This window comes from Paroedura picta, chromosome 16 (assembly GCF_049243985.1).
Source record: "Paroedura picta isolate Pp20150507F chromosome 16, Ppicta_v3.0, whole genome shotgun sequence".
NCBI classification, from domain to species: Eukaryota; Metazoa; Chordata; class Lepidosauria; order Squamata; family Gekkonidae; genus Paroedura; species Paroedura picta.
In genome coordinates, this window is record NC_135384.1 from 9,805,255 (window position 1) to 9,833,001 (window position 27,747).

Below are 27,747 nucleotides of genomic sequence, written 5' to 3' on the forward strand. Positions count from 1 at the left end.
ACTTATAAAACAGTTTACGATATTATTATTTATAATTTATGTAGCGGCAGGAAACAGTAGCAGTGAGTAAGCAAAAGGTCCCTTACTTTGCATAGCTGGGTGGGGAAGGGTGACTGCTTTTAATACAGTGTACATACAGATGATAAGGGCAAACTGGAAGACAAATGTCTATGTTTCTATGCTGGCGGTAGTGACCAGCTCACCTTAACTGTAGAGGGTTAGATGCCCAAAGAACAGGAAGAGGAGAACCTGGAAGAATTTCTTCCGATGGCTAACGGCATCTTGTGACTCATAGGTAAGTGCTTGATCTAATCCTACGTCTAGGCTGGAAGCTGAACGGCAAAGAGCAAGCTCTGCTGAAGGGGAGGGTGGGTTTGGGAGGGGGGACTTGAAGCAAAGAGGGATCTGTTGGACGCATGACACGGATCACCTCATTTAAATCTTGGTGCCTGACCTCCCTTTTACATACCTCGGTCAATCGGAAACACGTGCAACTATAGCCTAATGTGTTTCAAAAGTTCAAGCTCTGTCTGCCAGCCTGCCTGTCTATCTTGCTGTAACGTCGTGGCCAGCTTGTGGTGACCCTGTGGGCTGTTCAAGGCCAGTGGTGTCCAGAGTTGATCTGCCATTGCCTGTCTCTGCGTGGCAACCTTTCCTGGGTGGTCTCCCATTCCCTGGGTGGTCTATCGTTTGAATACTGGTCAGGGCTTCTGAGATCTGATGATATTGAGCTAACCTGGGCTACCCAAGTGAGGGCAAAAATCACAGACGAAAGCATATTTGTTTTTGGAACCCGTGCACCTTCTTTCTCACAGACCCTCTTTTTCTGTAGCCCACTCTACTTGACTGCTCCCAGGGGCTGGCATGGGGGGGCACCTGCCCCTCCATTTGTTCCCTTCTGGAATGGGAGAGTTCCCCCTCCCCACATCGAAAGACTCCAGCAATAGAAAAAGATCTTGGGGACAGACTCTCACTTCCTGATTGGAGAAATACCCTGGGGGAAGCAGTGGTCTTTCAAGCGTCCATTGCACCATACCTGACTCTCCGACCAGGAAATAGGAGTCTTGGAGACACAAACTGCCTCTCATTTCCTGATGGAATGGTTGCTGGGGCTGGGGGTGGGGGGTAGAGAATAGACTGGCATGAGAGAACTCCAGCCTGACTTCAGTAGAAGAGATGGAAACAACTGCTGAGCGATGAGAAACTTCTGCTAAATTTTGTGCGGCCACTTTGAAGTTACACATTAATCTTAGTGCATATAAGGATATTTGTATACCGGATCACATGGATTTATGGCCTCTGTTTTACTGTTCCTAGGTTCCAGCAATTTATCAATTACTTCACTTGATCTCTATTTGATTTATAGATATATTTCTATGTTTGTTTTGCATTTTACCCAGTGTATCGTGATACAGCATTGCACTGTAGCTTGCATTGGGCTAAATGACCATTAATAAAAATTAATAAAAGTTGTTGGCATGAGAGAATGGTGCTCCACTGGCCTTTCCCGAACATTTGTTTTATTGGGGGAAAGACACATCAATGAAAGAGATTTCATTGAGAAATCCCAGAGGTTCCATTGGAGTCACAGAGAACTATAGGTCTACCACGCATTTCCTGGTTGTTTATATTGTTTAGTATGACAATAAAGGTGCTTCTGTTATTGCTGCTATAGTTATAATTTCCTGGCTGGAAAGATCACCGGGAGAGTTGCCAACCCCCAGGTCAGGCCTGGAGATCTCCTGGAATTACAAATGATCTCTAGAGGATCCCACAGAGGAAAGGGAACTCTAACGGGGAATAGAAAAGCAGATTTTCAGCTGCTTTTAGCCCTGCCTTAGAGAGGCCAGGAGGTAGTGTGAGAGGCAGAGAGAAGAGAAGAGTTTAGTGGGGGAGCACTGGAAAGTATTTTTGCCAGAATTCCTCCCCCTTCCCAAGACCTCGCTCTGGAGCTGTCCCTGCCACTGTTTCTCTCTGACTCCTGTCTGATTCTTTCCTCTGTCTTTTGTAATAATGTTAATCCTCCTTCTTCCTGTTCATTTTTTTTAAAAAATAAGGTCTATTAAACTGATTTCATTCTAAATTGAAATTGTTTAATGTTTAAACAAGGAAAGGGCTGATACAGGTGAGAACTGGTTTCCAATGTGAGAACCAGGTGCAATTTGGCACGCTTTCCCTGGCTTAGAACCTGGGAATCTTGATCCAACCATACCTGCAAACACCCCCCCCCCACCACCCCTGCCGGCTTTTTCATAATTCTGCCATTGAGAAATCTCCCAACTCCCTCTAGGCTTTTTAGTTCTTCTCTCAGCACCCTCCCCCACCACCAGTGTGTGCTCCCCACCATTATCCCTCCACCTATATGCAATTCTTCTGTAAGCTCATTGTTCCTCGTACTGGGTTTCCATACTGACCTTTAAGTATCCATCGCAAACTGGTCTGTGATGGGTGGCGGCCAGGACAGGATCGAAGAAGCATCTCACAAAGAGTCTGTTTTAAGTGGAAGCTTGGGGATTTAGAGGGCCGAGGCAGGAGAAGGGACCCAGAACTTCTGGTGGTAAGTTGCAGCACATCCTTGGGCAGGTGGGAGGGAACTCTGTAGACACCATGGATCAGAGCACAATCCTATGAAAACCAGAATTCCTGAGCTCTTTTGGAGGGGAAGTATCTAAAAGTTGTGTGTGTGGGAGGGGGCTAGGATAGCTAGGTGGCCTGTGTGGCCACTGAATTAAAATAGGGAGCCAGTGGTTGGGTCCAACCATTTCTCCTCCTGATGAGAACCCTTACCTCACATGGCTTTTATTCATTCAGATCCCCATCATAACCTTCCTGGTGGTCAAAGGGAGCCCCCCCCTCCCTTTTGCACCAGCCCGAGAGCTGTCTGGATCCAATCCCAGGAGGACGGGTGGCTTCTGCCATTTGCTGTGGAAGGGGAGATGCAGAGGCTTCAGGAAGGGAGCCAGGGTCCCTGCTCCAAGTTTCTTCAAACAGGTTAGAAGTACAGGAGCCTTTGCTTTTGCCACCTGGCCTTTGGTTGGACCCATGGACCCTTTCAGCCTTGGAGGAAGAGGATAGTAGCTCCCTCTTCTTCTGGTATGGAAGCTTTGTTGTTCTGTTTGTGACCTTGCTTATATATTTCTGCTTGGAAACGTCTTCTCATTCCCCCATCCTGATTTCAAAATGTCTTCCAGGGACGTTGGCTAGACAAGGGAGGAGACAGAGAGCATGGTCAGAAACCAAGTGGTCCTTCTGTTACTTCTGACACTGCCACCACTGAACAGTGAGTTAAAAGTTGATTTTGAGACTTGGGTGCCAGTCGCTGGCTGTCTCATCTTGCTTCCCTCATAGTACTCTACTCTCAACTCCAGCAGCAAGTATCAATAGCTACCTTGCACCTAGGGACTGAACAAAAGTGGTATGCTCAAGCGCTAGGGATTGTGGGTAGGATAAATGCCCCCCCCCACAGCATTTGTTTGGATAATCACTGTTTGTGTTGAAGAATTTCATTGTCCATCTTTCCCACTGGATCAGCAAAAGAGAGTGTAGCAAAATGGATATTTAAGAGTTAACTGGAACATGATTGGGAGTGGAGGAAAACCCAATATCAACTAGGTGATTAGTCACAAGGGAGCAGTATAGAAATCCCTAAACAAACAAACAAGGGCTCTGTTTCTGGTGCTCTGTCTCTGATGCTACGGGCCCCACAAATCCTTAAATCAGGCCTGGATAGAGCAGTTATAGAAAATTGAGCCAATTGTATAAATTCACCACACAACACAGAAGGACAAGCAAGATTCATGGGTTTACTTTGAGCAAGGAAAACACTAAAGGCAAACTGAGACTTTTGAGTGAGAACAGTAGAGCTTCAGTAGCTCCCATCTTAAAGTTAAAGAAAAAAAGACATGTTCCACCCTGTTTCATGTTTTAATTCTCTTAGTGGGAGATGTAAAAATACTTCCGGGAGATCACGCAAGGCTTTTAAATGTGTTTGAAGACTGATAGTTTCTTTTGAAAACAGAGACGTTTTCAGTTTTTAAGAGTGGTGTCCAGCCAGGGTTTTTTTCCCACGCGGACATTTTGCTATGTCTTGGCTTCCTTCAAACAGCACTAATTCCAGAAGAATCCACATATTGTCATAATGTCGCTATTTTCCCGATTTCTGTGTTTGCGCTGGAAATGTCATAGTACCTTCACAATTCTGCCATTACCTCATCTTTCCCCCACTCTGCCAGTTACCAGCCAAGCCTCATAACCCTAGATTTATTTCGGCTTTGCTTCAGGGCATCAACGTTTAGCAGTGGGATTGACATGTGAACCTCAGCTAGTGTCTAGCAATGCCAACCCCTGCACTCATAGACACTAAAATGCACATAGGAATTTCAGCCTAGTCAGAGGATTCTAGAAGTTTCTGTAGGTCATGAGGAAACGGCTCCCTTTCAGTGTAGTTAAATTGGAAGGGGTAGCAATTCCTCAAAGCCGTAAGGTCGTCAAACACTTTCCTGTTTGAGGAGCAAACATACATATAAACTTAGCTCACAGTGACCCTCTTCCTCTCAAAAGGTTATTTATAGCTGCCTCTTTTGCTTGCAGACCTGTTTAACGGGAGAACTGCTTCTGCCTGTAAATCCATATAACCATTATAGGTACCTGAGCCAAATCTTTCTTTGCATCTGGCCACCTTGATTACATGCTGCAAATTTTTATTATCGTTTCTGTCACGTATACTCTCGGCCTCTGGGAATTTCCCCTCAGAGGTGGACCAAAGCACGCCCTGTTTTTGAAGCCTGAAGCGAGAAATCTGGATAGAGTGGCGCTCCATCAAAACCTTAAGCAGCATAGAATGCACTGCCTGAGGGAGACCATTTTGTGTAGGCCTTCTTATTTGAGAGCCAGTTTGGTGTAGTGGTTAGGAGTGCGGACTTCTAATCTGGCATGCCAGGTTCGATTCTGCACTCCCCCACATGCAACCAGCTGGGTGACCTTGGGCTCGCCACGGCACTGATAAAACTGTTCTGACTGAGCAGTGATATCAGGGCTCTCTCAGCCTCACCCACCCCACAGGGTGTCTGTTGTGGGGAGAGGAAAGGGAAGGCGACTGTAAGCCGCTTTGAGCCTCCTTCAGGTAGGGAAAAGCGGCATATAAGAACCAACTCTTCTTCTTTTTCTAGTGCATGAAAACTCCAAAAATCACCACACACAACTATCTATGACAGATTCAGCACATCCATTCGCTCTTTTTATTTTATTTATTCATTTTGTTACATTTTAATTACATTTTAATTACATTTTATTGCATTTTTATACCGCCCTCCCATATGGCTCAGGGCGGTTCACACTATGAATCACAGCTCACAAACCCATCGTAATGCTGGCACAGTACAAAGTCGAGGGTGGACGTATGTTGACATTGCGAAGATTATCACAGCATAAATGTTTAAACCGTTAACTACATAATTGTATGGATGGGATGGCTGGACTAGGGCTCGTCACCTTGTGCTGCCTGATGGGCGTATCCGGTGATGGGGAGGGGGTTTCTGTAGTCGGAAGTCTTGTTTTCATTGGCCTCAACAAAAAGCTTGGTGGAAGAGCTCTGTTTTCACACTGCAGAGCTCAATTCCTGTGGAGCAAATGGCAGCTTCGGAGGGCAGAGTATACAGGATATCCTAGACGATAGAAGAAATCTTAGGGCTGATCCTGCGTTGAGCAGGGGGTTGGACTAGATGGCTTGTATGGCCCCTTCCAACTCTATGATTCTATGATTCTATGATTCTATAAATCCCTCCCCCAATTTTTTCTTCCAGAGGCATGATCCCCAAACCTCCAGGAATGCCTAGCTGGCAAACCTATACGTTCCGATGCAGTCACCATTTTGTCTGAGTAGGCATCGCATGTATATTCTCCTTCACAGCGAGCGTGGAAGCTGAAAATGGGCATTGTGCCGTATTCAGATGAAACAGCAATTGTGAAGATTAGGATGGGAAGGGCAGAGGTTTAACTCACAGCACGTCTGTGCAGAGTTGTGAGACCAAGACAGTATTGGCACCTACGGCTCTGTGGTCAAAGCCACCCATTTTATTAATTACATCCTTTCGGTTTTGATAACTGGGGAAACAAGCAAAGAATCTGTGGGGAAATATTTCAACAAAATCTTGATGCTTTGCTCCCCTCTAAATATTAACACCTTTCCCCCAATTCTTTTCCAGGGGCCAATACCATGTCTTCAGGTAAGAAAGATTTTGGCTTTCATTGTTCTCCTTAATCCCACCATTCTGTGCCATTGATCACCTCTCCTGTTTCCCCCAAAGTGTCCTAAATGTAATTAAAAATCACTGTTATAACGTTATAACATCACAACGCTTCTGTGTAAGACTGCAAGACTGCTTTTTAAAAAACTTCGAAACAGCACTGTAATGCCTGAAGAGGCAAATTTCAGTGCAGAAACAGACAAAAATCTTTAAAAACGCTTTAAAAACACAAATCTGAATGATATCCCTAGTGTGTAAACTGTCTGCTTACTTCATTTTTACCCTGCTTTTTGCCCTGCTTTTCTCCCCAGCAAGGATCCAAAGCAGCTTTCACTGTACTCCTCTCTTTCCTTTTCTCCTCATTGTGGCCTTGTGATCTATGCCATGCTGAGACCTCCTGTGCTCTTCTCTCTCTCTGTCCCCCTAGTCTGTGGCCAGCCGCTAGTGACGCCTCGAATTGTGGGCGGCCAAAAGGCCAAGATGGGAGCCTGGCCATGGCAGGTCAGCATCAGCCAGCGTGGGAGACATTTCTGCGGCGGGTCTCTTGTGGCCGAGCAGTGGGTGTTGTCAGCCGCTCACTGCTTTTCGTGAGTATCTGCCAGGGTTTCTGTCTGTCTCATGCTGGAGGCCATTTTGCTTTGGGAAAGCAATTCTTCTGTGCTCAGGACAGCCAGGACTGGTGGCAGGCTTTTTCTAGGCCCATTGGCAAAGATAGCCCATGGGACCCACCATGCAGGTCTGTTCTCCTCTTACAGCCACCCCCTTCCCGTAGGTTTCTATCCTCATTCCCAGAAGTGGCCACCTTGACTACAACTTGTCAACTCCAGACTGAGGAATGACTGGAGATTTTTTGGGTGGGGGGAACGGGAGGAGGTGTGTGTGCAAATGACACAGCGGACACAGAAGTCGTCATACAAGCAAGCCCTGTTATGATTAATCCGTACACCATTAGTGTCTTTTCCATCAGAGGAGGCTGGGTCGTTCCGCCAGGCTTACGGCTGAGGCCATGAAATTCGCACCACGGAAACACTGGCCTTCCTCCCGACAAAAACGGAAAACACACTGTCCAAAAAAACCACCAACTGCCCCAAAAAATCAGGCCCCCTCCAAAAGGTGAAGAAGGCCTTTCATGGATATAATGTAATATCTTTTAATTAACATAATTTAATTGTTAGAAACGGTTTATCAGTGTGAGGTTAATTGTATGAATCCTGTTGTTACTCGCAATTATAAACCAAAAAAGGAACAAAACCTTACTCGCAATTAGCCAATTGGGGAGGGGCAGGTTATAAACGGAAAGGGCTTTTTATTATTATTATCATTATCATCATTATTATTATTATTATTATTATTACTGCTACTACTACCACTACTACTACTACTACTACTACTACTATTATATAAATAGGTATCCCAAAGTAAAGGCCTCACAATTACAAACATTCTAGAAGCATTCTTCACAAATTTCAAACAGCCTCTACAAGATGGAGCTCTTCCACTAGGCATTCGGTTGAGGCTGGGGATGGGTGGGTTGTCCAGAGTTCAATCTGGGGTCCCACCCTAACTGAGCATCCCTTGTAATACAATACAACACCTAGTACTGAATCGTTTGGCTGGACTCTGTAGACTGAGTTGGGATAGTTACTTCTGCCGTCTTGTGGATTGTTATATGTATTGTTCTTGTTTTCATGGGGGTTTTATGGGGTAGCTGTTCAGGGTGTTAATTGTAAGCCACCTCGAGGCGACAAAAGTTGTGAGAGGTGGGATATAAATTTAAGAATAATAATTTAAAAAAAGACAAGCTTTTTAAAAGGATGTTTAACTGGAAAAAAGGGCCCCTGACACTTGACAGTATCTACGATCAGGTCTTCTGCCTCAGACATAGTTCCTTTTCCAAGCTGCAGTGCAGTTGTGATTTGCCTTCTCTCTGTTACCCCAGGAAGGACCGCTCAGACATCACCGTGACCCTGGGAGCGTACGAGCTCCAGAAGCCGAATCCCAATGCCGAGACGATCCGTGTCACCGCCGTCATTGTCAACGCCGCATTTGCAGGCACCGGATCGCAGGGGGACATTGCCCTTCTGTGGCTCCCGAGGCCCCTGAGATACACCACCTACATCCTCCCCGTGTGTGTGCCGGATTCCTCAGCTCAGTTCTCTGCGGGCGAGGGCTGTTGGGTGACGGGATGGGGACATATCAAGCACGGCGGTGAGAACTAGGGAAGCCAGGCTGGGACAGGGGATGGGCCTCCACTGAGGACGAATTTGAAAAATTCGTATCAAATACTTCTGATATTGGGTTGATGACTGCGGCTGGGGAAAATGGGTGAGGAGAACTGAGAACTGTAGTATGGAATTCAGTTGTAATTCTGGTGGTCTACAGGCCTCACGTTGAGGCAGGCAATCTGAGAGCCAAATGCCAATAAATGGCATATATAGGTGTCCTAATGGGCATTTTGGGGAAGGCACTGGCAAACCACCCCGTATTGTGTCTGCCATGAAAACACTGGAGGGCATCACCCCAAGGGTCAGACATGACCTGGTGCTTGCACAGGGGATACCTTTACCTTTAATGGGCATTTAGGAAGGTCTCCCTCCCAGGTTCTGCAAAGAACTGATCCCAGCCTCTTGCTAAGCAACTCTGGCGTCTCATAATGTGACTGAAGTACAATCACTTTCCGTTGAACCGTTTTAAGTTCTAGCGAGCCTTTATTTTAGCTAGAACCCAACTAATCTGTCTTTTGGGCCACTAACCCACTAACCTCTCCTCTGGTACTGCATTTCAATCGAATCTGCTTTCTTCCAAAAATACTTAAAAGGGTCACACCTTAGAAGATGATTTTATTTTTAAATTATTTTTGGAATGTGCCGTCATGTGCACTTGGCTCAAAGGATCTTGGACTGCATTACTCTCCGTATTCTCCTGTCCTTCGATTCGTCTGATCTTAATAATCAGGCTTCTTGCAGTTTCCTTTCTTGCCTTCAATGTTACCGTGGCAACACCATCTTCATGTTGGCCTTCATCACAATGTCTCCCTCTCTGGCTTGGCTTCTGCCTCCACTTGTGACCTGCTGCTTCCTTGCCGAGACAATTCTCTGTGTGCTGAAATGGAAATGCAGCATCTTCACCGACGTTTCCTCTATGTTTCCCCTTTCTCTCCCCCCGTCCGTAGCTGTTATTCTCCATTCCACCACTGGAGGGCTGCTGCTTCCTTAGTAAGAATATAGCATATTAGAAAAGGCTTTCTCAACCCCGGGGTTTCTTGATGGTCCTTGAAGGGTTTCCCGAATGGGTGGGAGTTAATTAATTTTTAAACTATATTTAAAGTTCATTAAACATTTATAGGGTGGATATGACCATATGGTCATGTCGACCCCCCCCTCCCAAAATGGCCAAAGATGGGCTTGGAAGGGAAAGTCACGGTGGGCACGGCCACAGCTTTGCTTCTCAACCGATGCTGCCACTTCTGGGGTTTCTCGAAGCCTGAAGAACGTTTCATGGGTTTCTCAATGGTAAAAAAGTTAGAAAGTTCCAACAGGTGTTCCTGCATGAGTATCAGGAATAGCTAGACCAATGTAGGATTAGTCCATTGTAATGATGTTTTGTAACAATGTACTAGCTCTTAGCTTTGATTTACAAAGTGTCTAACCCTTTTTGTTGCACAGTTATAAAGAGGAATGTGCAGTCAGTACCTTTCCAACATTTTTTTGTTAGCGAATGAGCTAAAAACATTCAGAACACAAGAGAAGTCATGTTGGATTGAACCAATGGTCCATTCAGTCCAATGCTCTTAAGGGAGGGCCTTTCCAGGTGAAATCAGATCACAGAACAGGTTATAAGGAAAACTGACTCCTGGGCCCAGGGTTTAGAGCTCTGCAGGTCAATTCCAGTGCTACGATTTGTGCCCCAAAATCTAACAGGCAGCAGCCTTTCAACACGGATTTTCCTGAGCGTTAGCTCTAGAGAATAACTGGATCGTGGCCTATTTAAGTGCTGATGCTCCTTTCCCTCTCTTTTGTCTTTCTAGTGCCGCTGCCTTCCCCTAAGACACTGCAAGCAGTTGAAGTCCCCTTACTTAGCAACAAAAAATGCAGCCAGCTGTACAACACGAAACGCCCAAGTTCCAAAAATTCCACGCACATCTTGGACGACATGATTTGTGCTGGCTATTTGGCTGGGCAAAAGGACTCTTGCCAGGTAAGTTGCTTTGTCATGTTTCCTGATGGGTCAGGCTCTGCGGGTCTTTTGGGAACAGTCTAGATGTTCCAGATACATCTCTATGGCCTATTAGCCTTGGTAGGACCTAACACAGCTCTCCATGTAAGCTTGGTTTGCCAACCTCCAGGTGGGAATAGAAATAGTAAATCGCTGTGAAGCTATATCACAGAATGGAGAAAAGCAACAACCATCATTAAACAGTCTTTATCAAACAGACATCCAAAATAATGTGTTGACAAAAGTGAAAAGAGAATATAAAACTTGCATCGCAATATCCAGCTGAACTGCTCTGAAACATACATGAAAAAATACTTGCAGTCTTGTAAACTCAAAGGCAGAAACACAGAGATATAACAATCCTGGATTTACAGAGTGCCAAATATGTGATGACAGACCTCTCAGGTTTATTTTGTCTGTTTCGAATTTTCTTAATCTCAAAATGTTCAATAAGTCACTGTCTTAGACTCTGTGACATTATACTAGATGGCCAAGTCCCCCAGGTAACCAGCAGGTGAGGGGAGCCCTCACCAGGATGCAGTCACATAACTGGCAACACACTGATGTCACTTCCTGTGTGGACTGGAAGTGACATCAGCAAGTCACTGGTAATTAACCATAGAGGTTTGCTGAAATACTGGTGTCCCCAGCATCCCTCCCCTGGTTTGCTGATGTCACTTCCAGGTGAATGGGGAGTAATATCAGCATGTTAGAGCTGACAACCCTGACCTTGGAACTAGATGTATGGTTCTGATTCGAGCTGAAATGAATTATAGTGAGTAGGTGGATGAGACTAAAGGGATGAGGTCCCTTTCCAGTTCAAGGGCAGCTGATAAACTCTCAATATTATTCTCCATTATTCTTTGTTCCTAGGGTGATTCTGGGGGGCCCTTGGTCTGTGCCCAGAACAATTCCTGGTTTCTGGTCGGCATTGTGAGCTGGGGAGAAGGCTGTGCAAGCCCAAACCGCCCTGGCGTCTACACCAGAGTCACGAGCTACATGGATTGGTTGCAACTGCGTATTCCAGGACTGCATTTTGGAGTTGTGCCAATCACTTTATATGGGGGAGGAAAACGTTTGGATTTTTTCTCCGGCGGTCCGCTGCTCATTTGTTCTTTTTCACTCCTCCTGTTTTCCAGCTAGAAATCTTGGGGTTACAAGATTATTCAGTAGGGGTGTGTATGTGTATCTGTGGGGCAGGTTCACCTTGCAAGCTGCTCCCTACAGAATCAGAGTCAAATCGGGCATAGAGATGGCTGCTAAAAGACTGGCTAGCTTGGGGAGAAAGCAGTTCTCCCCCACACTGAATGCAAAGCCTTTTTTGTGTATGTCTTTGGAAGTGATTTTGGCAACACACCACCTTCTCCTTGTGTAGCAAAAAGCTACTTGTGCTTAACTACTATTGTTGTCTGACACCTCTCCCATGTTCTTAGGCCTTCCAGCATTTAATAGATGAAAGTGGACATGCTACGAACACCCTGTAGTTTTTACACATCAAATTATGACCCCAAACTCCCTGCTCAATTTGCACATTAGCCCTTTTCATATGCATGATGGATTGCACCTTTAAGAAACTTAGATGTGCTCTACAAACAGGTAACGGACGGGTTAATTCTTTGCAAAGCCAGAGAGACTTGAGTGACAGGCATCTGACAGGCATCTGCTACAAGGAATCTGTTTGGTTAGCATGAGCTGAACAGAGAAAGATTTCAGAATTGGATGTTGAGGGTAATGGAGTCAGATTTCAGTCCTAGCTGAGAAGAGTTGATTACTGACAGTTTCGAAATTTAGCTCTCATTGGGAACAGTTTATCACAGACTGAGAACTGGGGGAAAGTTGGCAAGGAAGTTTGGGAAGTTTGCAAAGACTCACATTTGAGCCAAGGAAAGGGGATAGAGCTTCTAAAGAGAGAGAGAGAGAGAGAGAGAGAGAGAGAAAACATCCCTATTCAGTCAAGCAGAGAGTTAGCTCTGAATAATTTAGAGATTCCTGGCCTGTTGTGGTTAGAAACTGCCTTTAGTGACTTTAAGAGTCAGTTAAAAACTGAAGACCGGTACTGGTATTTCAAGAGAAGAGAGTCGGGTAATGGAAAAATGTACCAGCCTTCTGACAATGCAAAGAATCAGAGAATACTAAAAATACTAAAAAAAGGAGCGTTTGGGAAAACACTGGAACAAAAGACTCTCAACATAAAGATTTAAGTAGTTGTGAAAAACTTAATAAACTCCCATTAGCCTCAAACCTAAGAACTAACATCAGTGCATGTACTTGTTTACCTCAGAAATTTAGACTCCTGATTTCACCTGACCTTTCCTCTCATTGTTAAATAAAATATTTTGCTATTTTTGAATTTTTAAAATGCCTTGAGTGCCATTTAAATTGTTTAAGATAAAGTGGGCTCCTGATCCTTCCTTCAGGTTTCTGGGCTGAGTCAACAACCAAAAAATTGTACTGTGACAGAGTGGGCAGAGTTCTTCATTAAAGAAAAACACACATTACTAGAGTGGCTCAATCAATAAAGGGAACGAAAAGCAGAAGGAAAATCTTCCCTCTGAGGGAAGGAATTTGGATAAGTTACAGTGAACGCATGTTCAATCCACATGTAGCGTACATGTAGCAAATCTCATGTCACATCCAGTGCAAGTACAGCTAAAGGTGTGATACAAACCCCATATTTATCCAAATATTGGTTCCCCAATTTCTTTTAACAATAATGGCTAAAGGCAACCTCTGTGTGGAGTGCCAGATTATTTCTGAGTAGCAGTTCCTTGGTGGGGGGGGGGGGGGAAGAGGAGGAAAGCTATAATGGAGAGAAACTTGGACTTCTGTGTCCTTCTTATAGGCCTCCTGACTGGAACCATCTGGCTAGTTTCTGAGGATGGCTTCTTCCTCCCTGTATAAAAGGGAAGCACGTCTACAGAGTTTATTTTGAGTCACCTGGGATTGTGAGGCTTTAAAATGTTGTGCCATACATGTGCAATGTTCACCATCTTGGTAGTGCTGCCTAGCAGTTAAGGACCTCTTTTCTGTACTCACGAGACGTTGAGCTCTGCCTGAATTTATTATGGTCACGTGCAACTATCATACAACTGAGGAAGTCCGACGAAACTAGTTCATCCCTAGGATACTAGTCTTGCTTATTATGGCGGAATTCCTGTCTTCAGTTTTAAAATTCAAACTGACTGATGTATTTTGACTATCTCTGCTTATCTTTGTTTTATGCCATCAAAGATATTGTGTGATGGGGAGGGTTGCTATTAAAGATGTCAAAGACAAGATATTTTTCTTCTCGCTCGGCTTCACGTTCACCTCTGGTTGAAATAGAAGACATTATTGCAGTTGAAACAAATTCTTTGGAAACTTACAGGATGTATTGAGCTATAAGGTTTTTTTGCTTGTCTCTACATATCCTGCTGTCTGTATTTACACCTTGCTGTCTTGCTATAGTGGTTAAAGAAGGCAGGCTGGGAAGCTAGCGGACGTTGCTTCTTTAACCAGTCAGGGAGAGGACTGAGGAGCCTGTTGGATATTCAAACTCATTTAATTAGTTATCCATTCTCTGTGCCATCCTTGGCTGATTATAACGTTTCTCACGAGAAACTGGCTTGAAAAAGAAGCAAGGAACTCTGGGAGTTCTGTCAAACGTCTCTGAGGAGGGAACACCATCTGGCAAAAGAAAGGCTTGATAGTGACTCAGAACAAAACGGATCTCTTTCTTCGAACAGGACCTGGTTTCTTGAAATCCGGGCTCCTCCAGGTCCCTGTCGATACCCACAACAATACCGGACCAGGCTAGGAGGGGACAAAGAGCCTGCAGGGCGTGGTTACCTGAAGGGGGACAGGAAAAAACGGCAGGGTGGGAGGACAGGTTGAGTCACATTCTCCCCAGAGGCTGCCAAGAAGTGGCTATACCTTTCGCTACACTTCTCGCTTATCAGAGAAGCAAACCTCGAAGGCTTTAAGTTTAAGACTGCCCTGCCCACGGGGAGGGGAAGCAGGGGCCCTCCCCACTATGAAAAGCCCCCTCTCCCCTTTCTTGTGCTTCGGTGTGCTTTTCCTAACACAGGGTAAGTAACATTGCCTATTGCAGGGGCTCCCAGCCAGGCGAGGGAGGGAGAGGGAGAGCCAGGAAAGTTTTTAAAGGAAAAGTTGTTCTTTTAAAAACTCAACACCTGGGCAGTTCTGACTAGCCAAGGAGGAGGGGGAGTGTTGCCTAATGGTTTCCACAATTAGGAATACAGTCTATTGGGTAGGAGCGTGATTCCCCTCCCCCCCACTCTCGAGACACCTGTTTCACACAGGAGTGCCTCTCTAGGGCTGTGTTCTCTATTCCCTAGAGGCATGTTGGCTACTTCAAGAACAGCATGTCCTACATTTGGAGGGATGACGGTTAGCTGTCTTGTGAGTGGGGCTATTGGGTCAAGCAGGCACAGTGGAAAAGCAGGACTCCTTCGTTCTGCCCCAGATATGCGAGGGAATGGGGTGGGGCATGGGTCAGTTATCCAGGAGGGTTGGAGTGCTGATTATTTAGCCCACATTTAGACTCAGGGATGTGGCGGAGGCAGAAAGGGGTAAATAAGTTGGATTTTCCTGCTCTTTTGACAACTGGGAGTATAATGCTATGGAGTATACCCTCCCAAGAAGCTTTTTTCTCCAGGGGAACTGAGCTCCTTAGTCTAGACATGAGCTATAATTCTGGGGGATCCCCAGGCCCCACCTGGAGTTTGGCATCCCTATGCATGTGTGCATTCTGTGCAAGCACCTGCAGTTGGAGGGGAAGGGGAAGTGTGGGTGAACAGGAAGTGACTCTGGGAAAACTTAAAACAGTCGCCCTCCACACTTGCCAACTCTGGGAAATTCCTGGAGCATTGGAGTGGAGGCTGGGCACAAAACGTTCTTTGGGTAATAAATTACCCCTCAAGTTATTGCAAGAATTTATGAAAGTGACAATGATAACTGTTGGGAACGTCAAATTATAAATACATCACTTTACCATACGTGGTGGATTTGTCATAAGGAAAGAAAATATTGGGTTATGATTCCTGCTGAGACACAAATGGTATTGAAAGTTAAATTTGTGTTAGATCCAAAATGTATGTTATATGGTACCAGCTAATGTTACAATGGATGAAGACCTTGTAAAATACATGGTACTAGCTGCTAGGATCCCTTTATGCATCAAGATGGAAAAAAAATTCATTGCTAGACATTATGGACTGGCTAAAGAAATTGACAGGATATGGGACAATTGCAAAGCTTGTTTAATACGCAATAAAGCAACATTGGAATTGGAAAAAACGGAGGCCGATATTAGAATATATAGAACAACAGACTCAAAGCTGATTTCAGTCAAAGGGTTCATATAACATTTGCGCTGTAACTTTTAGACGATGTAAAAAAAAAAAACCCAAGATATGAACTTTTAAGCCTATGTTCTATGAAATTTGGGGGGTTGTTCTATGACCAGCCCATAGTGTATAATTTTTTCTGTATACTTCAAAACAACAACAATATCAACAACAATAGGAACTGATCTCTGCCCATTAGCCCTACTTCTAGGAGAACTCCAGAGCCCACCTGGAAGTTGGCGACCCTGCACTCCTAACCCTGTTCTTTGCAATTACTGGCAAGGAGGAACTGATCTGGTCATTCAGCAGCCAGCTCCTAGCGCTCACCTCGTTTCCATTATGATAAGGTCATTACGGGACATAATGCAATGTAACAGACAGCTGGGCAGTGACCAAGAGGGTGGAAGATTGGCAGCAGTCTGAGCCAATCAGGCTACTTGGTGGGGGTGGGATGCCTGCCAGGGAACCTGCAGTTGCCATCACAAGTTGCCCCAGTTACGACCAGGTTGGCGGTGACTGGCTTCCAGCTGCAGCATGCTAAGGAGCTGTGGTTGGGTGGGCTTGAGTCACGGGCTGCTTCTCCTAAGCTGGGCTGCTCCTGGACGTGAGTAGAAGGGCAGCTGTAATGTAAGACATTGGCAGCAGAGCAACAGGGACTGGCTACAGCCTGAGTCAGTGAGTTCCTTGAGTGAGTTGTCCTGCCCAACTGTAGCATTGCCAACTTCCAGGTAGGGCCTGGAGACCCCCCCCCCCCTGGAATTAGAACTTGTCTCCAGGCAACAGCAGTGATTTCCCTTGGAGAAAATGGCTACTTTGGAGGGTGGAGCTCTATGGCATCCTGTCCCACTGAAGTCCTGCTCCTCTCCAAACCCCTCCTCCCCCAGGACCCACCCCCTAAATTCCCAGGTATTTTCTAATGCAGTTTGCAATTTGCTGTGAGCGACCTCAGACCTCAACGTGGGTGTGTGGCAGCGGAGAAACACGACGTCAGCCAGTGCTTTAACAACACACACATCGCGGGGAAGTAAGGCATTAGTTCCACACCAGGAGTCCTGGGTGGCAGTTTGGAGGCAAAGGAAAGGGAGGGAAATTATTCTGAAGTGATTAATGAGAAGCACCTCTCCCCATGGGGGCTGTCAAACATTAACCAAAGTTCCCCTGAAAGCGGTCGGTTTTGTCCGGTAGAAAGGGTGATTTTTTTGGTCACATGTTGGAGGATGTGTTGATAGAACTCGTATCTTTTGGAAGGGGGCGTCCAGAATAAAGTTAAAGGCATTAACGCTGATCTTTCTTTCAAATTTGATTTTGAAAACACTGAATAAGAGGGTTACCGGATCTCCCTTGGCCAATGGCCGGGGTTGGGGGTAGGGGGAGAAAGGTTGAGAAACTCCTGGAAATTTAGGACTGGAACCTGGGGAGGACAGGGACCTCGGGGGGGGGGGGGAGATACCACAGTCTACCCTCTAAAGCAGCCATTTTCTCCAGGGGAACTCATCCCTGTAGCCTAGAGATGAATTGTAATTCTGGAGGGGATCACCAGGTCCCATTTGGACCCTAAATTATAATTTTATATAATTATATTTTTCATCCCTAAGTTATAATTCATATTTAGTGTTGTCAATGTTCAAATGACCAGCAGGGATTCCGGATACAATTTTGCTTGCTTTTTGTTGTTGTTGTTGTTGTTCTTAAAGGATAGCAGCAATAGGTGTGTCACAAGATATCTAATATATCCTGTACTTCTTAGCTACAAATGACTCAGGGATATCACTTGCATGGCCGGGTGTCAGCTGGATTCTTGTATCACGTTTAGGAATGTGCAATTTGTTTTGGATGGTGTGAAAAGTACCTGAATCAATGTTGATTCAGGCACTTTTGGGACAAATCTGGTCCTAATCACACTTCCCCTGTAGGTAAACTGTCTGCATCAGTCTTGGCTTAATCGCTGAACCGTGATTCGGGCAGTTTCAAGTAACCAAAATTTCCCTTTTCTGTCTATTTCATGGTATGGGGGTGGAGTTCGGGTTTGAGGCAGAGGTGCAAAGTTCACAGTGTAGCTGCAGGAGCCTCTCCTCAAAAGAACTCCCAAGATTTAAACTGGTTGCATCAGGGGGTCCAATTCTATGCCTCAAAGAGGCTGCCCCCAACCAACCTCCACTGTTTCCAATGGTGAGAAAAAAAAGACAAGAACAGAGCATCTCTTTTTCTTCACCGCTGGAAACAATGGAGGTTGGATGCCCATAAAATTGGACTCCTTGATCCAATCTTTTTGAAACGTGGGGGTTCTTTTGAGGAGAGGCTCCGGCAGCTACTCTGCAAAGCTTCGGCTTTTACCTCAAATATCTGCTCCCTCAAAACACAGAACAGACAGAATGGGAAAATTTCCCATTGACTTTAATGGTGCTCTAGGCTATTATGGCTTTGAATCTGAACGATGGAAGAGCACTTTGGATGCTTTGGATTTGGACTGAATTGATCTGGGCAAAATCCAAAATGGTCCTTTTTTTTTTTTTTTTTTTTTTTGCACATGCCTATTTGGAATTCCAGCCAGGCCTGAGACTTTCCCCAGGAACTCCTCCAAAATATTTTTTTTTGCAGTCCTCCAACACTTTCCATTTTCTCCCCACACTCAGTTCACGGGCTAAAATTCAAGAGTATTTTGTCTTTTGTTGCCAGAAGAATGCCTAAGAATCTAAGCCACATCAGAACTGTTTTGACTCTGGTTTTGCTGTTGTGCCTGTTTACTTACAATACTGGTTCCTGTGCATCGCCTCTGACATCCCTTTTTTCATTATTTATCCAGGTGTCCTAGAAAATGGTGCTCAGAACCGTGAGTATCTCAGGTGGAAAGTTTTCAATCTGCCATTGCTGTGCTTTACGAAGCACATGCAAATGGACGCCCTCATAGAAGTTTCTCTGTAATCATCGGAAAAAACAGTTCAGTTTCCTGAAAGACACTGTTCTAGCTATGATGATATAAGGCTATAAGGAGGGTTGAAAGCACTGGGATAGAAAATGCCTGGAGACTTTGAGGGTGGAGCTGGGAGTGGTCAGGATTTGGGGTGGGGAGGGGCCTCAGTGGAGTCCAATGCTATGGAGTCTACCTCCCAAAGTAGCCATTTTCTCCAAGGGAACTGACCTCTTAAGTCTGGAGATGACCAGTAATTCTGTGGCATCCCGAGGTTGGCACACCCGGAGGTTGGCACACTAAATTCTAATTATTGGGCAATGCTAATGGGCATCAACATTTGAGGATCATACAGGAGTATAAGAAGGACGGTCTAATAATTAAACCAAACAGTGAGAAACAGACCTATCCAATGGCAATACAATACATATATCCAAAAAAGAAAGAAAAGTGTCCTATTTTTTGTGTGTGTAGTTTTCCTTATTTCTTTATTCTGTTGGACCTTCCTAACCATGTCTCTATAGTTTACCCTTCACTAACGTTATGACATAATGTAAAAGTTCCCCATCAGGGTACACAGTTCAGTAAATCGTATCCCTAACCTGAGAAATTGCCGATAAGAAATCTCAATATTTTTCTCCATTATTGTGGATGAAAATTAAGGTCAGATTACATTGATTCATTATTGTGCCTTTTAAAAGTATGTTGCCATGTTTCCCCCAGCTCTGACGCTCCCACTAAACATAAAATCTCTCCATCTGGTAACAGAGATGATATGACACTAATCCTAAACTGAGAATTTATCCTGGTAAAACACCTAATTTTTTCACTATATTGAATGAAAAACACAGTCAGAAGATATTCACTTGTCCTTTGGACAATGTCAAACTTGTCCCCATGTTTTTCTCTACCCTAAGATTCCCATTAAACCTAAAAACTCCACATCTAGAACCATAGATAAGGTAACCCTAACTAACCCTAACCCTAATCCTAACCCTAACCCTAGCCTAACCCTAACCCTAACTAACTGTAACCCTAACCCTAACATGAGAATGTAGCACGATAGAAAACCCTATTTCTTTCTCATTATTTTTTAATGAAAATGGAGGTGTTCCCATGTCTTCACCAGTATAACGTTCTCACTAAACCTAAAATGTATGATCAGGAACCACAGTTCAGCTAACCCTAACTTTAACCTGAGAATATAACCCGGGAAAATCCCTCATTTATTCTCAATATTTTTAATGAAACATAAGCCCATACGGCATTTATTCATCCTTTTGCCACTCTTAAATATGTTCCCATTTTCTTCCTCTGCCCTAACGCTCCCATTAAACCTAGAAATTCCCCAACTGGAACCACAGTTAAGTTATCCCTCACCCTAACATGAGTATATACCCTGACAGAAATCCGTTAATTTCTCGCTCTAGAAATGCCACTCTTAAATATGTCCCAATTTTTTTCAGTTCAGTGAATCGTAACCCTAACCTGAGACATTGCCGATAAAAAATCTCAAAATTTTTCTCCATTATTTTGGATGAATATTAATGTCAGATGACATTGATTCATTATTGTGCCTTTTAAAAGTATGTTGCCATGTTTCCCCCAGCTCTGACGCTCCCACTAAATATAAAATCCCCCCATCGTGTAACTGAGATGATATGACACTAATCCTAAACTGAGAATTTACCCTGGTAAAATCCCTAATTTTTTCACTGGTATCCCCATACCTATGTGAGCCTGTGGCCGGTATTATACTATTTTTATATATAAGGACTTGTCACTGATGAAAGAATCTCACTGAAAACGGAAATTACCTGGATTCCATTTTGACAGAAGTCCTACAGAATAAAGAAATAAGGAAATCAACATTTGAGGAACTTGACCTAAAGGGGTTTTTGTCTTAACCAGAGCAATCAATCGCATTTTCTTCTCTTTGTGTTTGTTTCTAGGAGAAGTTGAGAATGGCACTAAAGCAGGTAAGTGTTGTGGGATGGCAGGGAGGATGGTTCTTTCGGTGAAATTCATAGTCTGCCTTGTAAGGCCGGGGATGAGCAACCCTTGGTGATATCCCCCCCCCCCCCTAATTGCATAGTTGTAAAAAGCACAGGGGCCCTGTTTGGGAATAAAGTTGGCAGCTGGCTGGTGCAGAAGTTTCATTTCCTCCCTTGGTTTATATTTTAGGAAGAAAGTAGTACTGCGCATACATCTCAAAGTTTTCAGAACGGAGAACAATTTCCCTTAATTCTCTCTCATCCAGATGTGTTTTCAAAGGGCGAAATCTGATGAGCTGTAGACCCTGGGAAGGAGGTGGAGTCTGAGAAGGGAGGGGCTGAGATTTCAGGGGGAGGACATGATCAGAATCCAGTGAAGCTTTGCAGATGCTAAGTGGGCTTGCCAACTCTGGGTTGAGAAATACCTGGAAATTTGGGGGTGGAGCCTGGAGAGGGTGGGACTTGAAGAGCAGTGGTACCTCAGTGGAGTATAATGCAGTAGAGCCCATCCTCTGAAGCAGCCAGTTTGTCCAGGCCCCACCTGGAGGATAGTAACCTTTTGGTATTGCACCTCTCAGGCAAGGGAGAGTAATTGGCATAGCACATGGTAGGTTCGAGTTAGAGCCATAGCAAAAGCTCAAGCCTGATGCAATTTCCTTTCACTGTTATAGAGTGTGGAAGAAGAATGGGGTAGGCACTGAGTCAAGTAATTTCCCTTTGCTTCCGCACCTCGCCTTGCCAAGTGGCTCCTTTGCCCAGATGCCCTAAGAAAGTGTTGACAGAGCTGAAATAGGCAAAAGAGAATAGAGAAAGAATAAATACCTAGCTGTATTGAGAAGAGAAGCAATGATGTAAAGAAAGAGAGGAGAGAGAGTGTGTCTTAACAGTCTAACTGACTAACTTTTGTTCTTCTGGAGGCAATCAGGGGAGAGGTGTAGTGGTTAGGAGTGCGGACTTCTAATCTGGCGAGCCGGGTTCGATTCTGCACTCCCCCACATGCAGCCAGCTGGGTGACCTTGGGCTCGCCATGGCGCTGATAAAACTGTTCTGACCGAGCAGTGATATCAGGGCTCTCTCAGCCTCACCCACCTCACAGGGTGTCTGTTGTGGGGAGAGGAAAGGGAAGGAGACTGTAAGCTGCTTTGAGCCTCCTTCGGGTAGAGAAAAGCAGCATATAAGAACCAATTCTTCTTCTTCTAAAGAGCCAGTCAGGACACAGGCGGAAAGTATTTGAAAAATATCAGGAAGTTCTATTCTCACTATGCTAACTACACATCTCCTCTGATGCCCCCTGTAGGATATTCTTCATATACTGTTGAGTCACTCACAGTAAAGATCTTGCACATTCTCACAGAAAAGAACTAAAGCCCTGAAAGTTCTGGTCAGACCACTGGCTTATGGTAACTCTGGTTTCTCTCTCTCTCTCTGTCTCCAAAACACATATATTCTGCTAGTGTGTGGTCAGGTAATGACCCAGGACCGTATTGTAGGGGGACAGGATGCATCTCGGGGAGCGTGGCCTTGGCAAGTCAGTCTCCAGTATAACGGACAGCATGTTTGCGGAGGGACCCTCATCAGTACTGAGTGGCTGCTGACGGCGGCCCATTGCTTCCCGAGGTGAGTGGCTGGGAGAATGCCTCCCCCCTGTCAAACACAGAAGGCTGAAGACTGGACCTGAGCATTCAAAATAACCTGAAGTGTGCCTCTGCAAGTGTTCTGCAGCTGCTGTGTGTCCTGGATACTGGTACGGGTTAGGGGGAGGTAGGGTTGCTCATTCCAGGTTGTTGAATTCCCGGAGATTTGGAGATAGGGCCTTTGCAGGACAGGGGTTTCAATGACCCTGTGCACTGGGAACTTCACTGCCCCAGCTCCTGCGCAGGAACACAAATCTGGGCCGGATGAGGTGCACCAGACCAAATCCTCCCCCATGTGGGTGCAGGAAGAGGTGGGGCAACCTGCCACGACTAAAACTCCAGTCTGCAGCACAGCATGAAACCTCCAGTGCATAAACGGTCAATGTGATACCATAGAGCCCCCCCCTCCCAAGCATTCATTTCTAGAGGAGAGCTGGCCCCTGTAGTCTGCAGAGGAATTGTAATTTTGGGATACCTCCCAAGCCCAACCAGGTGACTGGCATCCCTACAAGGCGACTGGAACCAACTTGTCTGAAAGTGCCTAGTTTGTCCCAGTTGAAATTCTGGCTCTGTTGTGAAGCTCACTGGGTGATTATGGAAGAGTCATTCTCCATGAGTTCAAAGGCACCAGTTGTCATCCGGGTTAGGACAGGTGATGGCTAAGGCTGACATGTCAAGATGTATGTTTGTCATGATAGATCATTTTGGACCCAATCCTACAGTATTCTCTTTTCACTTGGAATCTCGAGAAATCTTGACTCTTGGGTGTTCCTCCAAACAGGAATCTAATCCTTGAGTACTTTCAAGCAAACCTCAGGAACTATCAGCTCTTGAACTCAGACCCCGCAGCTGTGTGGCTGAGAATTTCCCAGGTGATCATACATGGGAGGTATGCTGGAGATGGGACCAGTGGTGATATAGCTTTGGCCCGGATGGAACGTCCAGTCAGCTTCACCCCGCTCAGCCTTCCAGCTTGTCTTCCGGATGCTGATGTCCAGTTCCAGAATGGCACCTTATGTTGGGTGACGGGATGGGGGTACCCAGAATATGGAGGTGAGGATGGCTTGTTGGTTGTAGAGTTATGAGACCAGGGAGTGAGAAAGTGGTGGCTATGGGGCCCAGGAGAGCGGTGAGATACGCAGATTAAGGGGAACAACCATTGTGGTAAAATGGCTGAAGCATTTTTGGAATGGGTGGAGTTTAAGGTTCTCCCTTGTGTGTAGCTAGGGGATGAGCTTTGAATGGTATAGAGCTTAGAAGAAGAGAGGTGCTTATCTATCAAAGGAAAAATGGAACCACTAGTAAACTAGTAGTAAGTAGTAATTTAAAAGTAAATTAGAAGTAAAGAATTAGTAACTGTTTAGGCAAGTTGATTGGATAGTGTGGATAGGGGAAGGGGATGTGACTGATGCTGGGGTGGGAGTTGGAGTCCATCACTTACTTTGGCTTGCTCGGTTTCCTGTCTCCTTCCCTTTCTTCTGTCCTTCAAGTTTCCCTTGGGGCTCCCCAAACACTGCAACAGCTCCAGCTGCCCTTGATAGACACCTTAACCTGTGATGCCTTGTACCACATTGGCACGGGCCTCAACCCCAGCAAGCGAGAGATCCAGGATGACATGATCTGTGCTGGCTATGCCAGCGGAAAGAAAGATGCCTGTATGGTAAGAGAGAACTCTTCAGGTCCGTGGCCGGATAGTAGCGAGGGTGCAGGGAATTCCCAAGTATGGAACATCATAAGGTGCTTGATGGAGGGTGGGACACATGAGTGTTAGACCTATCAGTAGAAGCAGTGGTTAACTTTGGAAAAAACATACAAAAATCTGGGGATTAAATTTACCAGGAAGTCATGTCTCCCGATTCCAGGCATGGGCAGCCATCTCCTGATTCCAGGCATGCCCTCAGCCAGGGCAGTGGAGAGGGCACTCTGATTTGGTGTAGTGTTTAGAGCAGGGGTAGTCAAACTGCGGCCCTCCAGATGTCCATGGACTACAATTCCCATGAGCCCCCTGCCAGCATTCGCTGGCAGGGGGCTAATGGGAATTGTAGTCCATGAACATCTGGAGGGCCGCAGTTTGACTACCCCTGGTTTAGAGTGTCAGTCTAGAACTAGGGATGACCAGCTTGGAACTGTTCGCTCAACCACAGATGTCCACCAGATGACCATGAGCCCATCACAATCTCTCTCTGCCTAACGTCAGGTTTGTTGCGGGGAGGATTAAGCAGAGGAGGGGGAAACAATGCGAAAACCTGCTGCATGCACCAACCAGGGAAAGAAGCAGGGTATAAACACCAAACCAACCAACCAACTTCTGCACACGTACAGTGGCAGACCGGGGAAAGGGATAGTTACCCTGGTATGTTTCAGCTGGGTTAAAGGAAAGGTAATGGAGAACTCTTTTGGGATATCTTTATGTATGGGAAGGACAGTGGATTTGGAAACTGTCTTGGCCTAGATCCAAGTGCATCAAAGTCTCCCTGTCTTTCTCTTCCTAGGGTGACTCCGGGGGCCCTCTGGTCTGCCAAGTAGATGGTGCCTGGTTTCTGGTAGGCATTGTGAGCTGGGGTGACATGTGCGCCATACCCAACCGCCCAGGGGTCTACACCCGAGTTGGTTTCTACCAGGACTGGCTTAAGAGACACCTACCCAATGCGCGATTTGGCCTGGTGAACATCACTGTTTACCCTCTGCCGTCGGCCTCAACCAGCACCCGCAAAGATTTCTGCTTTGTGCTTCTCCTCGTGGTCTCCTGCCTCACCAGGACCCTTCAAACGTAGAAGAACAGCATGGTGGACCCGGTGATGCTCTCACCACAACTATCCGTGAGGATGAAAGAAAAATCAGTACTTTCCACTAAAATGATTCTGGAGATTATGGGCAATGAGGTTGCTTCAGCTTCTCCTGACACATCAGGAGGCTGGTTAACGTCATTGGCTGCCTGGTCCTTTTAACTGGAGCCTGGGACCTTCTGCATGCAAGGCAGAGGTTCTGTCACCACGCCACCACCTCTCCTTGAGAAGATACTTTCTGGTCTGCAAGGTTTCAGACTGGTCCGTGATTTCTAAACACGAACGATATGGTGTTTTATGAGCTTGGTTAAATGCATCGTTGGGATCTAAAAGGTGAGGTTGGGAATGGCATTTTCCCTTGTGAAGGAGCAACCCAGAGCACTTTATAGCAGGGGTAGTCAACCTGTGGTCCTCCAGATGTTCATGGACTACAATTCCCATGAGCCCCTGCCAGCATTTGCTGGCAGGGGCTCATGGGAATTGTAGTCCATGGGCATCTGGAGGACCACAGGTTGACTGCCCCCTCTTGCTCTTCTCTCATGCACTGCTTTGGAAAGTAAGAATGTGGAGGGGGGTCTTACCACCTTGGACATGGCAGCTGAAGATTACTGCTGGGGAGTGTGTGTTAAATTTAGCACAGACTGGTGCTATTATTGGAAGAATATCATTATTGCGTAGGGTTGCCAACTCCAAGCTTGTAGATTTTGGCGGTGGAACATGGAGAGGGAGGGGATTTCAGTGGGGTAGAATGCCATGGAGTTCACTTTCCAAAACTGAACTGATATCTAAGTCCTGGAGATCAGATGCAGTAGTGGGATCTCTCCAGCCACCACCTGGAGGCTGGCAGCCCTATTATTGCAGGGCATTATTGTTCAAGTGGAAGCTCGTAACAGCCCGGTTTCTGTGATGTCTGATTAGTCATTCTTGCGAGTGGAGTGTCTGGGGAGGATCTGGGATCCAGTGGATGGGAGATGTCGCACTTGGTTAACCACAAAGTTGTGATGAGTAAGAATCAGCAACTTTACCGAATTCCTAGGCCAGGCTTTCTTAACCAGGGTTTCACGAAACCCTGGGGTTTCTTGAAGTCCTAGAAGGGTTTTCTGAATGGGTGAGAGTTATTTTTTAAAAATATATTAAACATTTATCAGGTGATATGACCAAACCACCCACCCTCCCAAAAGGGCCTGAAGATTGTGGGGAGGGGAGGGGCCCCAGGTGGTTCCCAATCAAATTCTGCATGATTGCACCACTTCTGGGGGTTCTCAAAGCCTGAAGAATGTTTAAAAAGTTGAGAAAGGATGTCCTAGAACAGTGGTTCTCAACCTGGGGGTTGGGACCCTTTTGGGGGTTGAACGACCCTTTCTCAGGGGTCACGGCAGGGCAAGCAGCTTGGTCGGGAGGGTGCCATCTACACAACATCCTTGCGGGGTAGGTCAAGATAGAGCGTTCGTCTGTCTGGAGCAGCGGAAAAGAGCAAGGTCAGCATGGTGGGACAAGAGGCAGAACTGAACTGAGAAACCCCGGGGAAAAAACAATTTATATACAATCATGAACCATGGATCTTCATGTCATTGGTCAGTTTTGGTTTAATTTCTGAGAAAGAACACTTGCCTCTTTTTATGGTTGGGGTTCACCACAACATGAGGAACTGTATTAAAGAGTCACGGCATTAGGAAGCTTGAGAACCACTGTCCTAGACTGTATCCATTGATATGTTTAGTTATATCAGTCCTGTTACAGTGCTGTACGTGGGAAGGATTTGACTTTAAGAAATGTCATTGAACTTACATGGCCTGGCTCTAGTCCTGATTTTGCCCCACTGGATTTTGCCCCACTGGACTCATCAGTTATGTCAGTGCCAAACTACTGTGGCTTGACTTACTAGTATTACCAAAAAAATGTCAGTGAACGTGCAATACTTACCGTAGATGGCTCCGAAACCAAAGAGATAAGTTGAAAGAAAACAGTGATGCCCAAGAAGAAAGGAGGCTGCAGGGAGGAGTATGCAAGTTCTCCAGATGTTCCTGATCCACCAAACCACGGTTAAGGGTTGGGAATGACCCAGGTTGTCCTTCTGTAAACTGTACATTACAGTATTATAGTTTCTGAGGGCTCACCACTGAAGTCTCATGCAGCCTCAGTTTGCCTTGGGGCTGTGCGAGGAAGGGAGGGAGGGCTTTAACATCTTAAGCCTGCTCAGGACTTGTGCTGCTAGTAACCTTTTAAAGGAGAATAGCGATGTCCTTTAAAAAGACTTTCGGCCTGCTATGAAGCCACTAGAGTTTCTGCTGCTAATTTCCTTCACAGGGTTAGAAACTTCCCTCTTTCAGTTCATCGTCTGAGGAAGAGCGCTTGCACTCGAAAGCTCACACCTTGAATAAAGCTTTGTTGGTCTTAAAGGTGCCCCTGGACTCTGATTTTATTGTCATACTTTTGTGGGTTCGAACATGCACAAAGAAAAGAAAGGGGGGGGGACAATCTCAAAAGTGTCACAAGACTTCTCTCTCTCTCTCTCTCTTTGGGAGCTGTTGCCTGACAAAGGCTGGTGTAGCAACATTATCCTCAATCCAGCCTCCTCAAGATAAGAGTTACCTCAGGATAAAGAGAAAGAAACCTT

The 27,747-nt window shown here is 45.6% G+C and overlaps 1 protein-coding gene across 1 annotated transcript; it reads left to right on the forward strand.

Annotated features, from left to right (window-relative positions):
* Positions 1–153: 153 nt before the first annotated feature.
* LOC143825136 (transmembrane protease serine 9-like) lies at positions 154–27,533 on the forward strand. Its single transcript, XM_077313160.1, has 15 exons — positions 154–295; positions 3,192–3,280; positions 6,204–6,224; positions 6,673–6,832; positions 8,185–8,453; positions 10,273–10,442; positions 11,334–11,598; positions 12,057–12,141; positions 14,295–14,527; positions 18,612–18,638; positions 20,669–20,695; positions 22,165–22,327; positions 23,126–23,397; positions 23,835–24,004; positions 24,837–27,533. Exons 2-15 carry the CDS (start codon positions 3,226–3,228, stop codon positions 25,116–25,118), a joined length of 2,199 nt encoding a protein of 732 aa, XP_077169275.1. The 5' UTR covers positions 154–295; positions 3,192–3,225; the 3' UTR covers positions 25,119–27,533.
* Positions 27,534–27,747: the final 214 nt, after the last annotated feature.